At 50.2% G+C, this 17,054-nt stretch overlaps 1 protein-coding gene across 4 annotated transcripts in view; it reads right to left on the bottom strand.

Annotated features, from left to right (window-relative positions):
- FIP1L1 (factor interacting with PAPOLA and CPSF1) overlaps positions 1–17,054 on the bottom strand; it is a 165,248-nt gene that overhangs the window by 121,442 nt on the left and 26,752 nt on the right. For all 4 annotated transcript variants that reach the window (XM_075347041.1, XM_075347042.1, XM_075347044.1 and 1 more), the window contains exons 6-9: positions 5,945–6,052; positions 5,656–5,786; positions 4,062–4,171; positions 2,821–2,917 (exon numbers count right to left, since the gene is read on the bottom strand). In XM_075347041.1, the coding sequence (XP_075203156.1) occupies positions 2,821–2,917; positions 4,062–4,171; positions 5,656–5,786; positions 5,945–6,052 (446 nt within the window). The remainder of the gene's footprint in view (positions 1–2,820; positions 2,918–4,061; positions 4,172–5,655; positions 5,787–5,944; positions 6,053–17,054) is intronic.

Raw genomic sequence — 17,054 nt, 5'->3', positions numbered from 1 at the left:
GCGGCCTTGGAGCAGGGGGGAGTTGACAGAAAAAAATCTTTCTGGAGGGTTGGAAGAGAATTCTATCCTGTAGCCGTGGGAGATGAAATCCCACACCCACTGATCGGAGACGTGTTGAAAACACGCGTCGCCAAAGTGGGAGAGCCTGCCACTGACTAAGGACGTTGCTGGCGCGGACAGATAGTCAAGAGGAGGCTGCCTTAGTGGCAGCAGCTCCTGCGGTCTTCTGTGGACGCGCTTTTGTGCGCCAGTTGGATTTTTGGTCCTTGGCTGAGTTAGTGGACGAGGCCGAGGGCTTAGAGGACGACCAGTTGGAGGAACGAAAGGAACGAAACCTCGACTGATTCCTACCCTGGACAGGTTTCCTGGTTTTGGTTTGTGGCATGGAAGTACTCTTCCCGCCAGTAGCTTCCTTAATAATTTCATCCAGCTGTTCACCGAACAGCCTGGACCCAGCAAAAGGGAGTCCAGCAAGGTACTTCTTTGAAGAAGCATCTGCCTTCCACTCTCGAAGCCACAAGATCCTGCGGATAGCGAGGGAATTAGCCGAAGCCACCGCAGTGCGGTGAGAAGCCTCCAGCATGGCAGACATGGCATAGGATGAAAAAGCTGAAGCTTGGGAAGTTAAGGTAACCATTTCGGGCATAGATTCCCTGGCGAGGGAATGCATCTCCTCTAGAGAAGCAGAGATGGCTTTGAGAGCCCACACTGCTGCAAAAGATGGGGAGAACGAGGCCCCGGCCGCCTCATATACAGATTTGGCCAGAAGGTCAACCTGGCGGTCAGTGGAATCCTTAAGAGAGGTGCCATCAGCCACTGATACAACGGTCCGGGCTGAGAGTCTAGACACCGGGGGGTCTACCTTTGGTGAATGAGCCCACTCCTTGACCACCTCAGGTGGAAAGGGAAAACGGTCATCAGAACCACGCTTTGGGAAGAGTTTGTCAGGACAGGCCCTAGGCTTGGTCACAGCGGCCTGAAACCTGGAGTGGTTAAAGAACACACTCTTTGTCCTCTTAGGCGAGGTAAACTGGTGCTTTTCTGCCAGAGAGGGTTGCTCCTCTGATACTGGCTGATTGAGGTCCAGTACAGAATTAATGGACGCAATCAAATCACTAACATCTGAGTCACTTTCGGACAGATCAATGGGGCACATGGAGGTAGCCTCCGAGCCCCCTGTAAAGGCATCCTCCTCGTCCTGCGAGTCAGCTTCTGAAAAAGAGCCGCGGGACGAGGAAGGAGAGGGAGCCCTGCGTCTCCTTTTAGGAGGACGGGGTCTGGGACCTGATGATGAATCCTCTGTGAGCTCCGGTCCTGAAAGAGCCCTAGCAGCAGAAGCACCCTGTGAAGGGGGCTGATGCATGTTCAGCAAAGTCCTGGACAGCTGTCCCATGGAGTCGGCAAAAGACTGGGAGATAGACCTAGATAAGGATTCTACCCAAGCCGGGGGTTCAGCCACAGGAGCCGGAGCAGCCGGAGAGACCACTGGGGGTGCGATTCCAGGCTGAGGCATCGTCAGGTTAGAGCAGGCATCACAATGTGGATAGGTGCTCGGTTCAGGAAGTAGGAGCTTACATGCAGTGCATACTGAATACAGCTTTGGAGCCTTGCTCCTCGTGTGAGACATGCTGCTGAAGTGGGGGCTCTTACCAGAGTGACCCCCAGAGAGTATATACAGAAGGTCCACAACCAGAGGTTGTGGCTTACCAGACCGCTGGAGCGGTGTTGTGTGCCCTCCAGATCCCGAAGCCCGGACCCCCAAGCACCTCAGCAGGGATGCTGCAGCCAGCGCTGATCGCAGGGAAGAACGCTGAGAAAATGGCCGCCGGAGCGAAGAGAGGGGGCGGGACTCACTCAGAGCGGGATCTGGAGGGCCATAGAGACTTACAGGGGAGGAGACATGTACCCAGTGAGGAGTGTCCCTCCCCTGTGCAGAACGGCCACTGGGCGGAGCCGCGCTGTCCCTCTGCATGAATGACATGCGAGGGCAGTGAAACCGAAAGTAGGCCTCCGGCGAAGCCGGGGCCTAAATTTGAGCGGTGCGGCCGGCGCGCAGGCACCATCGGCGTGGTTCTCAGGCGACAGCCAGAGAACCCGCCGGAAATGTCATAAAACTCACTCAGCACACTCTCCCACAACAATAAAGTACAGGGACCCCCAATATATAAACGTCTCAGGTACTTAACTTGCTGAGACGCAGGGTTCCAAGTCCCTGGGGATGAGTGCTCCGGTCCAGCAGGATCCTGAAGGGCTGCGGATGGAGACCGGTCTCCTGCCAAGTATGGAGAACCGTGCTGGCTCCCACTTCAAGCCAGAGCCCAGGAGGGGTGGTGAAGGAGCACGGCATGTAAGGCTCCAGCCTTGGAATCAACCTTAACAGCACCGCCGACACAGTGGGGTGAGAAGGGACATGCCGGGGGTCCAGGCTTGGACCCGCTTTTCTTCAAACTATTTCCAAAAATGAAAAATCAGATGAGAATGCATGTGTGGATGTATGCCTCCTGAACACAAAGCGATAAACTGGCTAGATCTGGTTCTCCAGGGGGTGTATAAGCTCAGAGGGAGGAGCTACACTTTTGAGTGTAGTACTTTGTGTGTCCTCCGGAGGCAGAAGCTATACACCCAATGTCTGGGTCTCCCATAGGAACGATAAAGAAAGGGACAATGTTAAAAATTTCTTGTAAAATTTTTTTTTTTTCCTTTCTTTAAAAGGTAGAACAATATATTAAAGAAATATCGATTGAAAAGGATGTCCAAATCTGCAGGGGTACCATCATCTTAAGTGTGGTGATAGGCTGCAATCGTCATATAAACATATACCTGAATATTGCTTTCATTAGCGCCTCGTCGACGGCCTTCCACACGAGTGATTGTAGTTGTTTGTCCGATGACATCAATTGTGCCCGACAGCTTCCTACTGTAAAGATAAGAAATGAATACATATTATAATTAAGGAAGTACCTTAGTAAAAGGTGCACTAGCTGAATTACCACCAAAGTAGTTCCACTTTCACAAGAACACCAACACAAATTTAGGTAGAAATCCAATTTAAATTTTGTCCCCAAAAAAGTGGTGCACTTTTTGCGCCTTTTTCCGTGACCCATAGTGTTCTTATTATTCGGGCTATGGGGCTCAGTGATGGCTCATTTTTGCGTCTTGAGCTGACGTTTTTAACGGTACAATTTTTGCGCTGATGCTATGTTTTGATTGCCTGTTGCAAATTTTGCGCAAAATTTGCGACTGCCAAACCCGCCCCCCCCCGTAATTTTAGAGTTTGGAATTTGTTTGCAGCTACGCCGTTTACAGATCAGATTAACTGATATTTTATTTTGATAGATCGAGCATTTCTGAAAGCGGCGATACCAAATATGTGTGTATTTTTAACACTTTAATTTTCAATGGGTCGTGAATTGAACTTGTTTTTTTCAGTTTTTTTTATTTTACTAGTCCCTCTAGGGGACTACAAGGAACAGCAGTCTGATCGCTCATTTATTTCTGTTGATCAGAGCAACACAGCTCTGATCAACAGAAATGCTGTAATCCTGTTAGAGCCACTACTCTGTTGATTGTAAAAATATTCATGATAGTGACAAGAGTCATCACATGACCCGTCACTACCATTGCAACCATTGGCTCACCATCGCAGCCATTAAAATCGCGCTGTCACATTTTGACAGCGCGATCTAAGGGGTTACCAGGCACGGGTGGATCACGGATCCACCTGTGCCTGCGAGGCACACGTCTCATCAGACGTGTGGGGATCACCACCGGCTCACTGCAGCAGCCGGCGGTGATTACCCCTTCATGATTTAGGACATATAGTTACGTCCTAGGTTGTGAAGGGTTTAAAGGGGTTTGAGTCCATTTATAGTTTTTTATAATATTGGAAATCAAAGCTAATGTTATGGTATTAACAGGCAAGGCAGATAATGTGAGATATCATTAAGGGAAACAGCTTAAGATAAATGGAAAGGTCAATTCAAATTCTAAAATACAAACCATCTATCTTTATCTTTAACTTTTAGGTGGGAACTGTCTTCCACACTTGAGAGACATCTTACCTTGGAGGTGGAGCACTAGACTTAAATAGAGACGTTGGTGACGTGAAGTCTTGTTTGGTGTTCTGTAAGACGGCATCTTTTTCGGGATTGCCAGTTCGGCCCTGTTGCACCTATTCATAAAATGAGATATGGAACAAATGTGACCGAAATTATAAAAAAAAACAGTGCGACTGCGGAAAATGCTGCTGATGTCCCGCAGCTGCACGTAACTGCATGTAAATTATTCCTGCGGAAATAGCTCTATGGAGATACAGGCCGGGACTTCCGCAGGTAAGTTGCACGAATGTCCGCAGGTTTACCGCAAATATTTCGCTGGAATCTCGCACCAATGGATAGCTGCGGATTCCAGGGAGCTGCTGCGGGAAACCTGCGGCCGTACCTGTGGATATAGCCGCGGGTACTTTGTCCCGTGGGCACATAGCCTAAGTGCCTTTACAAGGGTAATAGAAATAACAATATATATATATATATATATATATATATATATATATATATATATATATATATATATATATATATATATATATATACACATACATATATACTTATAATCTACAAGGGTATTTGTGCAACAAACATTTATGTATCCCTACAGTATATACCCCATAGGCTCCCCACCAATAGGAATAACAGGAGTCCCATGTCTTTCAGTACAGCACTGAAGCCAAAAAAAGTATTAGAAAAACATTTGCACTTGAGCTGCATGTGAACACTGTTGCCTCCACAAAAGCCTTTGGAGCCTGGCCTAAAAGCTGATGGGATATAGGACACAGCAGAGGGCACACATACCGACCCAATGCACTTTATGTAAATAGCATAGCAGACCAGCTGTAAAGAGAACATTTGCCAAGTCTGTAAGTAATGGATAGGAGTTAGACATTCTTTTCTAAATTTGGTCCAATTTCAGAGAAGCAGCACCGGATCATTTCCCTAACCTGCTTATTGGTAGAGCTCCAACTATCAAGGTAGAGATTTTGGGTAAAGATAGCTAATGGTATCTTCATACAGGGTATCCAGAGACGGTGCCGTATTAGCTGTATATCAGTGCCGATATTAATGAATCAGACAATGACCACACAAGACATGTTCTCTGAGCTCAGGCTTGCATCTGAAATCCGTATATTCTATAGTCCAGATTTTAGTATTACATTTCAACCTTCAGACATGTACAAAAAAGTATCAATCTGTCTTGTCTCACGCATCGAAGCTGCATAGGGAGGGTTGGGGAGTGTAGGTACCCACATTTCATCCCATGGATGGCACATTCCTTCTTTGTGTGGAACTACTGATAAGCACAAATACTTGCTTTGTTCATTGTTCGTACATCTGTTCACTTATCCTTGGTAACCCCTTCATGACTATACAGCTTAGAATCATATTATGGGTCTATGAGATTGCTACATAGACAGATAATTATGCAACTACATCTATATTTTGATTATTTACATACACAGATATTCTTATTACGTTTAAACAACCAAGCTATAGCTCAGACCACCTCCACACAATCATAGGGCTAGATCTGCCGTAAGTGTTTGTTGCCTAAATGCCCATTTAATATCAGGTAGAATTGCGTAAATTTCTCTCAACATACGGTAATTTTATTTGTTGTTGATGAGACGGGAAGCGCTTCCAAGCCCATCCGAAGTCTCTTCTGCTTTTCACAGTAGGCTTTCCAGGTATCTTCATTGAAACCATAATTGAAATAGTCTGAGAGATCAGCACCTACAGGTTAGAGAAGGATGAAAATAAGCGTTCGTGAATACAATCATTTTCTCAAGTGGCAAATATATTAGTTCTAGAATTCAGACTTTGCAGAGGCTACAGATCATAGCAATGTCATTAGCAGTCTGAGAAACCCTAGATGTGGTCAAGAAAATTACCTGGCTTTCTCCACGGTTTGTCTTCAAATGAATCCAGGTCCACCTCCACCAGAGGCACTCCATTAATACTGCCGGGAGCGTCCAGATCCACCCCTTTAACTTTTCCTCCTGCAATAATAAAATTGTCAATTACTTAAGACTTCTGAATTGTATGCAAGGGGCAGCAGTGTAAGCAAAATAGGTACAGAGCACCTCACAATGGTCATCGAAGGTGTATGAAAGCTTTTAGATTATATTTAATATACATATTTTAATATATACGTGAAGTGCAATCCTCAAGCCATAATCTTTGTCCTTACATTCTATCTACATAATCTTGGAAGAGTTCTTAAAATTTGGAAAGAAAAGTTGCCTCCAGATATCTCAAATATTCTTCAGAAGCCCTAAGGAAAAGTAGTATCAGCCTGACCATTTTTCTTTATTTACTGTCCATCACTTAGATAGAGTTATTAATTCCACAGCACTTTACAGATGTGATCATCTCTGTCCCCATGGGGAATGTAGATTATGATCCCCAATCACTATGTCTTAAAAGTGTGGGAAAAAAACAGAAAACCTGGAAGAAACCCAAACAAACATGGAGAGAGAACTAAACCTCCCTGCAGATGGTGTCCTTGGTGGGATTTGAACCCAGGACCCCAGAGGTGCAAAGCAACTGTGCTAACCACTGAGCCACTGTGCCGCCCATTGGCACCATTACATGGGCGACTGATCTATATCGGGGGGGGATTGTGTTCCAGTTTTGATAAACTTCCCTAATTGAATCCAAGGAGATTTTAGACTAATAATAAAAAAGAGAATTTTGTTTACTTACCGTAAATTCTTTTTCTTATAGTTCCGACATGGGAGACCCAGACCATGGGTGTATAGCTACTGCCTCCGGAGGACACACAAAGTACTACACTCAAACGTGTAGCTCCTCCCTCCGGGCTATATACACCCCCTGGATGACAATCTAACCAGTTCAGTGCAAAAGCTGAAGGAGGACATCCACCCATAAGTAGAGATAGAGTAAAACTCGGAAAAACCGGAACCTCTGTCTACAACAACAGCCGGTGAAACACACGGAACAAGAACTGCCAACAGGCAACAGGGAGGGTGCTGGGTCTCCCATGTCGGAACTATAAGAAAAAGAATTTACGTTAAGTAAACAAAATTCTCTTTTTCTTCATCGTTCCTTATGGGAGACCCAGACCATGGGACGTCTCAAAGCAGTCCATGGGTGGGAAGAAGGGAATTTTGTTACTTACCGTAAATTCCTTTTCTTCTAGCTCTTATTGGGAGACCCAGACGATTGGGGTATAGCTACTGCCCTCTGGAGGCCACACAAAGCACTACATCAAAAGTGCAAGGCCCCTCCCCCTCTGGCTATACCCCCCCCGTGATATCACGGGTTCTCCAGTTTTAGTGCCAAAGCAAGAAGGAGGAAGCCAATAACTGGTTTAAACAAATTAACTCCGAATAACATCGGAGAACTGAAAAACCGTTCAACATGAACAACATGTGTACCCGCAAACAACAAAAAAACATCCCGAGGGACAACAGGGCGGGTGCTGGGTCTCCCAATAAGAGCTAGAAGAAAAGGAATTTACGGTAAGTAACAAAATTCCCTTCTTCTTCAGCGCTCTATTGGGAGACCCAGACGATTGGGACGTCCAAAAGCTGTCCCTGGGTGGGTAAAGAAATACCTCATGTTAGAGCTGCAAAACAGCCCTCCCCTACGGGGGTGTCACTGCCGCCTGCAGGACTCTTCTACCTAAGCTGGCATCCGCCGAAGCATAGGTATGCACCTGATAATGCTTGGTGAAAGTGTGCAGACTGGACCAGGTAGCTGCCTGGCACACCTGTTGAGCCGAAGCCTGGTGACGAAATGCCCAGGACGCACCCACGGCTCTGGTTGAGTGGGCTTTTAGCCCTGAAGGAACCGGAAGCCCCGCAGAACGGTAGGCCTCTAGAATTGGTTCTTTGATCCATCGAGCCAGGGTGGCTTTAGAAGCCTGCAACCCCTTGCGCGGACCAGCGACAAGGACAAAAAGTGCATCGGCACGGCGCATGGGCGCCGTGCGGGAAATGTAGATTCTGAGTGCTCTCACCAGATCTAGCAAACGTAAGTCCTTTTCATACCGGTGAACCGGATGAGGACAAAAGGAAGGCAAGGATATATCCTGATTAAGATGAAACGAGGATACGACCTTAGGGAGAAACTCCGGAATGGGGCGCAGCACTACCTTGTCCTGGTGGAACACCAGGAAGGGAGCCTTGGATGACAGAGCTGCCAGCTCCGACACTCGCCGAAGCGATGTGATCGCAACAAGAAACGCCACTTTCTGTGACAGGCGAGAAAAGGAAACTTCCTTCAGAGGCTCGAAAGGCGGCTTCTGGAGAGCAACTAATACCCTGTTCAGATCCCATGGATCTAACGGCCGCCTGTACGGGGGCACAATATGACAGACCCCCTGCAGGAACGTGCGCACCTTAGGAAGACGTGCTAGACGCTTCTGAAAAAACACGGATAGTGCCGAAACTTGCCCTTTAAGGGAGCTGAGCGACAAGCCCTTTTCTAACCCCGATTGCAGGAAGGAAAGAAACTTGGGCAATGCAAATGGCCAGGGAGACACTCCCTGAGCAGAGCACCAGGATAAGAAAATCTTCCACGTTCTGTGGTAGATCTTAGCCGAATTCGACTTTCTAGCTTGTCTCATTGTGGCAACGACTCCTTGAGATAATCCTGCAGATGCTAGGATCCAGGACTCAATGGCCACACAGTCAGGTTCAGGGCCGCAGAATTCTGATGGAAAAACGGCCCTTGGGACAGTAAGTCTGGTCGGTCTGGCAGTGACCACGGTCGACCGATCGTGAGATGCCACAGATCCGGATACCACGACCTCCTCGGCCAGTCTGGAGCGACGAGTATGATGCGGCTGCACTCGGATCTGATCTTGCGTAGCACTCTGGGCAAGAGCGCCAGAGGCGGAAACACGTATGGGAGCTGAAACTGCGACCAATCTTGAACCAAGGCGTCTGCCGCCAGAGCTCTTTGATCGCGCGACCTCGCCATGAATGCCGGGACCTTGTTGTTGTGCCGGGATGCCATTAGGTCGACGTCCGGCACTCCCCAGCGGCGACAGATTTCCTGAAACACGTCCGGGTGAAGGGACCATTCCCCTGCGTCCATGCCCTGGCGACTGAGGAAGTCTGCTTCCCAGTTTTCTACGCCTGGGATGTGAACCGCGGATATGGTGGATGCTGTGTCCTCCACCCACATTAGAATGCGCCGGACTTCTTGGAAGGCTTGCCGACTGCGCGTCCCTCCTTGGTGGTTGATGTATGCCACCGCTGTGGAGTTGTCCGATTGGATTCGGATCTGCTTCCCTTCCAGCCACTGTTGGAAGGCCAGTAGAGCAAGATACACTGCTCTGATCTCCAGAACATTGATCTGAAGGGTGGACTCCTGCGGAGTCCACGTCCCCTGAGCCCTGTGGTGGAGAAATACCGCTCCCCACCCTGACAGACTCGCATCTGTCGTGACTACTGCCCAGGATGGGGGCAGGAAGGATCTTCCCTGAGACAATGAGGTGGGAAGGAGCCACCATTGTAGGGAGTCCTTGGCCGTCTGGGAAAGCGAGACTTTCCTGTCCAGTGACGTTGACTTCCCGTCCCATTGGCGGAGAATGTCCCATTGAAGTGGGCGCAGATGAAATTGCGCAAAGGGAACTGCTTCCATGGCTGCCACCATCTTCCCTAGGAAATGCATGAGGCGCCGCAAGGGATGCAACTGGCCCTGCAGAAGAGATTGCACCCCTGTCTGTAGTGACCGCTGCTTGTTCAGCGGGAGCTTCACTATCGCTGCTAGAGTATGAAACTCCATGCCAAGATACGTTAGTGATTGAGTCGGTGATAGGATCGACTTTGGAAAGTTGATGATCCATCCGAAAGACTGTAGGGTCTCCAGCGTAGCATTCAGGCTGTGCTGACATGCCTCTTGAGAGGGAGCTTTGACCAATAAATCGTCTAGGTAAGGGATCACCGAGTGTCCCTGAGAGTGCAAGACTGCTACCACCGCCGCCATGACCTTGGTGAAGACCCGTGGGGCTGTCGCCAGACCAAATGGCAGAGCTACGAACTGAAAATGGTCGTCTTCTATCACAAAACGTAGAAAACGTTGATGTTCTGTAGCAATTGGCACGTGGAGATAAGCATCTTTGATGTCTATTGAGGCAAGGAAGTCTCCTCTGGACATTGAGGCAATGACAGAACGCAGGGTTTCCATCCGGAACTTCCTGGCGTGCACATGTTTGTTGAGCCGTTTTAGGTCCAGAACAGGACGGAACGAGCCGTCCTTTTTTGGAACCACAAAGAGATTGGAGTAAAACCCTTGCCCTTGTTCCTGAGGAGGGACTGGGATCACCACTCCTTCCGCTCTTAGGGAGTCCACCGCCTGCAGCAGAGCATCTGCTCGGTCTGGATGTGGGGAGGTTCTGAAGAACCGAGCTGGAGGACGAGAATTGAACTCGATTCTGTACCCGCGAGACAAAATGTCCGTCACCCACCGGTCTTTGACCTGTGACATCCAAATGCCGGAAAAGCGGGAGAGCCTGCCCCCGACCGGCGATGCGGAGGGAGGGGGCTGGAAGTCATGAGGTAGCCGCTTTGGAAGCGGTACCTCCATTTGCTTTCTTGGGGCGCGTGTGCGCCCGCCACGAATCTGAGTTTCTTTGCGTCCTCTGAGTCCCTTTGGACGAGGTAAATGGTGTCTTGCCCGAACCTCGAAAGGACTGAAACCTCTGCTGCCACTTTTTCTGCTGAGGTTTGGTTGTTCTGGGTTGTGGTAAAGAGGAGTCTTTACCCTTGGACTGCTTAATGATATCAGCCAATGGCTCGCCAAACAGTCTATCTCTAGATAAAGGCAAACTGGTTAAACATTTTTTGGAACCAGCATCTGCTTTCCAGTCCTTTAACCACAAGGCTCTGCGCAAAACTACCGAATTGGCGGACGCCATTGAGGTGCGACTGGTAGATTCTAGGACCGCATTGATAGCGTAAGACGCAAACGCCGACATCTGCGTGGTAAGATGCGCCACTTGCGGCACTGCTGGATGTATGATAGCATCCACTTTTGCTAAGCCAGCTGAAATAGCCTGGAGTGCCCATACGGCTGCGAATGCCGGAGCAAACGACGCGCCGATAGCTTCATAGACAGATTTTAACCAAAGGTCCATCTGTCTGTCATTGGCATCTTTAAGTGAAGCGCCATCCTCCACTGCAACTATGGACCTAGCTGCGAGTTTGGAAATCGGGGGGTCTACCTTTGGACACTGTGTCCAGCGCTTGACCACCTCAGGGGGGAAAGGGAAACGCGTATCTTTAGATCGTTTAGAGAAACGCCTTTCTGGGTGAGCGTCGTGCTTCTGGATTGATTCTCTGAAGTCAGAGTGATCCAAGAAAGCACTCAATTTACGCTTGGGATAAAGGAAACGAAACTTCTCCTGCTCTGCCGCTGCCTCTTCTGCTGAAGGGGCTGGGGGAGAAATATCCAACAGCCTATTGATGGCTGAGATAAGGTCGATTACCATGGCGTCCCCATCAGGGGTATCCAGGTTGAGAGGGGTTCCAGGAATGGATTCCTGATCACTCTCATCAGACACATCACCGGGAGACTGATTGCGCTGAGACCCTGAGCAATGTGATGACGTCGAGGGTCTTTCCCAGCGAGCTCGCTTAGGGTGGCTGGGGCTATCATCTGAGTCATAATCCTCGGCCTGTGAAGCCGGGGACCCCCCTGTGGGCTGGATTAATTCCAAGTGAGGGGGACCTGAGGACAGAGGCCTCGCCGTGCCCAAAGACTGAGCCCCATGCATAGATTGCAAGGTTTCAAGGATTTTTGCCATAGACAGAGACATATTATCAGCAAAAACTGCAAAGTCTGTCCCTGTCACCGGGGCAGAACTTACAAGCGTCTCAGCCTGGGTCACTACCTCTCCTGACTCCGGCTGGCGAAGCAGCACCGGGTCGGAGCATTGCACACAATGGGAGCCTGCTGGTAGATTAGCCCCACATGCAGCACACGCAGTACACACAGCCCTGGCCTTGGCAGCCTTGCGTTTTGAGGATGGCATGTTGCTGCTTCCACAGAGTGATCTGGGAGAGCAGCCAGAAGCGACCTCACAGTGCAAGAAAAACAATATCTATATATCTGTACACAGTACACCAATACACCGTGAGGCACTAGAGGGACCAGCACAGAAAAATCGCTTACCGCCCGCTTAAAAAGCGGGTGTGTGGTCGCCAGATAGCCCCTAGTCCAGGTCTCCCAGAGCCTTGCGTCCTTCCTCCAGCCAGACTGCATGTAATGGCTGCCGGCGTCCTGAGAGGAAGGGGGGCGGGCCCTGGGCGTTCCTGGCTAAGAGCGGGAAGCCTGCTTCCCTCTGTGCCTAGTGTGAGGGCTGGAGCATGTAAATCAGGCTCCAGCCCTCGTCGCTGCTAGCGAACAGCGTCTCTCCCCTACCCTGAATGACAGGGTGGGGGCGGGAACGAATCGGAGCTGCCGGCGTCCTAGGCCCAAAAAGCCGGGGACTCAATTTATAACCGCCGCCGCCGTAAAAGCGCGGACGGCGGATCCCCGGCGCACCACAAGTCACAGCAGCGCCGCCCGGTCCAGAGGGGGTCGGCGCTGCGTTCCCATACACAAAAAATCCCCCAGTAATCTGTAGGGACACTAACTCCAACGTTGCGGTCCCCGGCGCACTACAACACCCAGCCAGCCCGGAGTGTGTCTGTGCCTGCCGGGGACACAGAGTACCTGTATGATGCAGGGCCTGTCCCTGATCGTACTCCTGCTCCGAATCCATCAGGTTCTAATGGGTCTGTGGATGGAGCCCGGCGTCAGAGCTGAGAGGCCGGCAGGATCCCACTTCCACAGAGCCCTACAAGGGGATGTGGAAGGAAAACAGCATGTCAGGCTCCAGCCCTGTACCAGCAATAGGTACCTCAACCTTACAACACCATCCAGGGGTGAGAAGGGAGCATGCTGGGGACACTATATGTGTCCTCTTTTCTTCCATCCGAAATAGTCAGCAGCTACTGCTGACTAAAATCTGTGGAGCTATGCATGGAATGTCTGACCTCCTTCGCACACAAAGCTAAAACTGGAGAACCCGTGATATCACGGGGGGGGGTATAGCCAGAGGGGGAGGGGCCTTGCACTTTTGATGTAGTGCTTTGTGTGGCCTCCAGAGGGCAGTAGCTATACCCCAATCGTCTGGGTCTCCCAATAGAGCGCTGAAGAAATAACCAAAACCTATCTTCACAAGTGGGCGACAGCTGCCTGAAGGATGCGTCTGCCCAAGCTCGCATCTGCCGAAGCATCAGCATGCACTTGGTAGTGCTTCGAAAAGGTGTGCAGACTAGACCAAGTGGCAGCCTGACAAACCTGCTGAGCCGTAGCCTGGTGCCTGAAAGCCCAGGAGGCACCGACAGCTCTGGTCGAGTGCGCCTTAATGCCTGGCGGTGGGGGCACCTGAGAATGCTGGTAGGCATCGGAGATGGCCGACCTAATCCAACGAGCTAGGGTCGGCTTAGAAGCCGAGAGACCCTTGCGCTGACCAGTGGTTAGTACAAAAAGTGAGGTGCACCGCCTAAAAGCGGCGGTGCGTGACACATAGATTCGGAGCGCCCGCACCAAATCCAAGGTATGCAACGCCTTCTCAAAGCGATGCACAGGGGCCGGACAAAGGGAAGGCAATGAAATGTCCTGGTTAAGGTGGAAAGGAGATACCACCTTAGGGAGAAAGTCCGGAGTCGGACGGAGAACCACCTTGTCTTGGTGAAAAACCATAAAAGGTGACTCCGAAGAGAGCGCAGCCAAATCAGAGACTCTCCTGAGAGAAGTTATGGCCACCAGAAAGACCACTTTCTGTGAAAGTCTAAACAAGGGAACCTCCCTAAGAGGCTCAAAGGGGGGTTTCTGTAAAGCCGTGAGGACCAGATTAAGATCCCAAGGATCCAAAGGCCGCCGGTAAGGAGGAATGATGTGAGGTGCGCCCTGCATGAAGGTGCGCACCTGAGCCAGTCGGGCGATACGCCGCTGGAATAATACCGACAGAGCCGACACCTGTCCCTTGAGGGAATTGAGGGACAGTCCTAGCTGCAGACCGGACTGAAGAAAAGACAGGATGGTCGGCAAGGAGAACGGCCAAGGAGCATGGCCGGAAGAGCGACACCAGGACAGGAAAATCTTCCAAGCCCTGTGGTAAATCTTGGCCGAGGAAGACTTCAGAGCCTGAGTCATAGTGGAGATGACCTCGGAAGGAATGCCTGAAGCAGTCAGGATCCAGGACTCAAGAGCCACGCTGTCAATCTGAGAGCCGCAGAATTCTGGCGGAAGAACGGACCTTGAGAGAGAAGGTCTGGGCGGTCCGGGAGATGCCACGGCATTTCTACGGACAGACGGAGCAGATCTGGGTACCAAGCTCGCCTGGGCCAGTCCGGAGCAATGATTATGACCCGACGGCCCTCCATTCTGATCTTGCGCAGAACCCTGGGCAAGAGAGCTAGAGGGGGAAACACATAGGCCAGACGGAACTGGGACCAATCTTGAACCAGCGCGTCCGCTGCGAAGGCCTGAGGATCGTGGGAGCGAGCCACGTAAACCGGAACCTTGTTGTTGTGCCGGGATGCCATTAGATCCACTTCCGGAGTGCCCCACTTGCGGCAGATTGATCTGAACACTGCCAGATGAAGGGCCCACTCGCCGCTGTCCACGGTTTGACGGCTGAGATAATCGGCCTCCCAGTTTTCTACGCCTGGGATGTGGACCGCGGATATGGTGGACTTTGAGTCCTCCGTCCACTGAAGGATTCGTTGAACTCAGGGCTGTGGAGTCGGAGTCGGAGTCGTGGAGTCGGAGTCGGAGTCGGAGCTCATTTTGGTGGAGTCGGAGTCGGAGTCGGTATAAAATGCACCGACTCCGACTCCTAAAATATATAATAAATTGGGGACAGGAGTGCAATGCAGAATGTGCTGAATATTTTACTAAATAATAACATTTAGTATAATGCTTATATTTAAGTGAAAAATTTATTGTAGTACAATGTGAACATCAGACATTTAATTGTTTTTATGATACAATAATCAAGATATTTGGATAGAACATAAAATATTTATTGGAATACAACTTTAGAACACAAAAAACTAATAAATTGTAAATATGTAATATATATATATATATACAGTGTATATACACACACAAGATATATATGTAATCTACTGTATATTACATAGTGTATTACATATTTACAATTTATTACAGTTTTTTGTGTTCTAAAGTTGTATTCCAATAAATATATTTTATGTTCTATCCAAATATCTTGATTATTGTATCATAAAAATTATTAAATGTCTGATGTTCACATACACATATTCATGTACTACAATAAATTTTTCACCTAACTATAAGCAATATATGTAGGAGTCGGAGTCGGAGTCGGTGCAAGAGAATTTGAGGAGTCGGAGTCGGAGTCGAAGGTTTGGCTTACCGACTCCACAGCCCTGGTTGAACTTCCAACATTGCCAGGCGGCTGCGAGTCCCGCCTTGGTGATTGATGTAGGCAACCGCTGTCGCGTTGTCTGACTGGACTCGAATGTGCTTGCCCGCCAACAGGTGGTGAAAGGCCACGAGAGCTAGAAGAACAGCCCTGATTTCCAGCACATTGATCGAGAGGGCTGATTCGGACGGAGTCCAAGTGCCCTGTGCTCGGTGGTGGAGAAATACTGCCCCCCAGCGTCCCTGTGACAGAGAGAGGGGCCGAAGCCACCACTGAAGAGAGCTCCTGGTCTGCGGCGACAGAGCCACTAGCCTGTGCAAGGAAGAGGTCCGCTTGTCCCAACAGCGGAGAATGTCCAGCTGCAGAGGACGCAGATGGAACTGGGCAAAGGGAACCGCTTCCATTGACGCCACCATCTGACCCAGCACCTGCATGAGGTGCCTGATGGAATGACGGCGGGGCTTCAACAGAGAGCGCACCGCCAGATGAAGGGACTGCTGTTTGACTAAGGGCAGCTTCACAAGTGCCGGCAGAGTCTCGAATTGCATCCCTAAGTACGTAAGTTCCTGGGTCGGGGTCAGAGTGGACTTGGGCAGATTGACAAGCCACCCGAATTGAACAAGCGTGGCGAGGGTGAGCGAAACACTCCGCTGGCAGTCTGCACTGGATGAAGCCTTGACTAGAAGGTCGTCCAGGTAAGGAATCACTGCCAACCCCTGGAGATGCAGGACCGCAACCACTGCTGCCATGACCTTGGTGAATACCCGAGGGGCTGTGGCTAACCCGAAGGGGAGAGCCACGAATTGGAAATGTTCCTCTCCGATTGCAAAGCGTAGCCAACGCTGGTGTGAAACCGCAAAAGGCACATGCAGATAGGCATCTCTGATGTCGATGGATGCTAGAAAATCTCCTTGGGTCATTGAGGCAATGACCGATCTCAGAGATTCCATGCGAAAGCGCCGCACCTGAACATGCTTGTTGAGAAGCTTGAGGTCCAGGATGGGCCGGAAGGAACCGTCCTTCTTGGGGACTAGGAAGAGGTTTGAGTAGAAACCTCTGAACCGTTCCCGGGCGGGAACCGGAACAATTACTCCGTTGGCCTGCAAGGATGCCACGGCCTGAGAGAAGGCGGCGGCCTTGGAGCAGGGGGGAGTGGACAGAAAAAATCTGTTTGGCGGGCTGGAAGAAAATTCTATCCTGTAGCCGTGGGAGATGATATCCCGCACCCACTGATCGGAGACGTGTTGAAACCACACGTCGCCAAAGCGGGAGAGCCTGCCACCGACCAAGGACGTTGCTGGCGCCGCCAGATAGTCAAGAGGAGGCTGCCTTAGTGGCAGCGGCTCCTCCGTTCTTCTGAGGACGCGGTTTCGCGCGCCAGTTGGATTTACGATCCTTGGCTGAGGTAGTGGACGAAGCTGAGGGCTTAGAGGATGACCAGTTAGAGGAATGAAAGGAACGAAACCTCGACTGGTTCCTGCCCTGGACAGGTCTTCTGGTTTTAGTTTGAGGCAGGGAAGTACTCTTCCCGCCAGTAGCGTCCTTAATAATTTCATCCAGTTGTTCAC

This window comes from Anomaloglossus baeobatrachus, chromosome 1, assembly GCF_048569485.1.
Source record: "Anomaloglossus baeobatrachus isolate aAnoBae1 chromosome 1, aAnoBae1.hap1, whole genome shotgun sequence".
NCBI classification, from domain to species: domain Eukaryota; kingdom Metazoa; phylum Chordata; class Amphibia; order Anura; family Aromobatidae; genus Anomaloglossus; species Anomaloglossus baeobatrachus.
The sequence above is the reverse complement of the archived record's forward strand: the minus strand, read 5'-3'. Positions and strand labels throughout refer to the sequence as shown.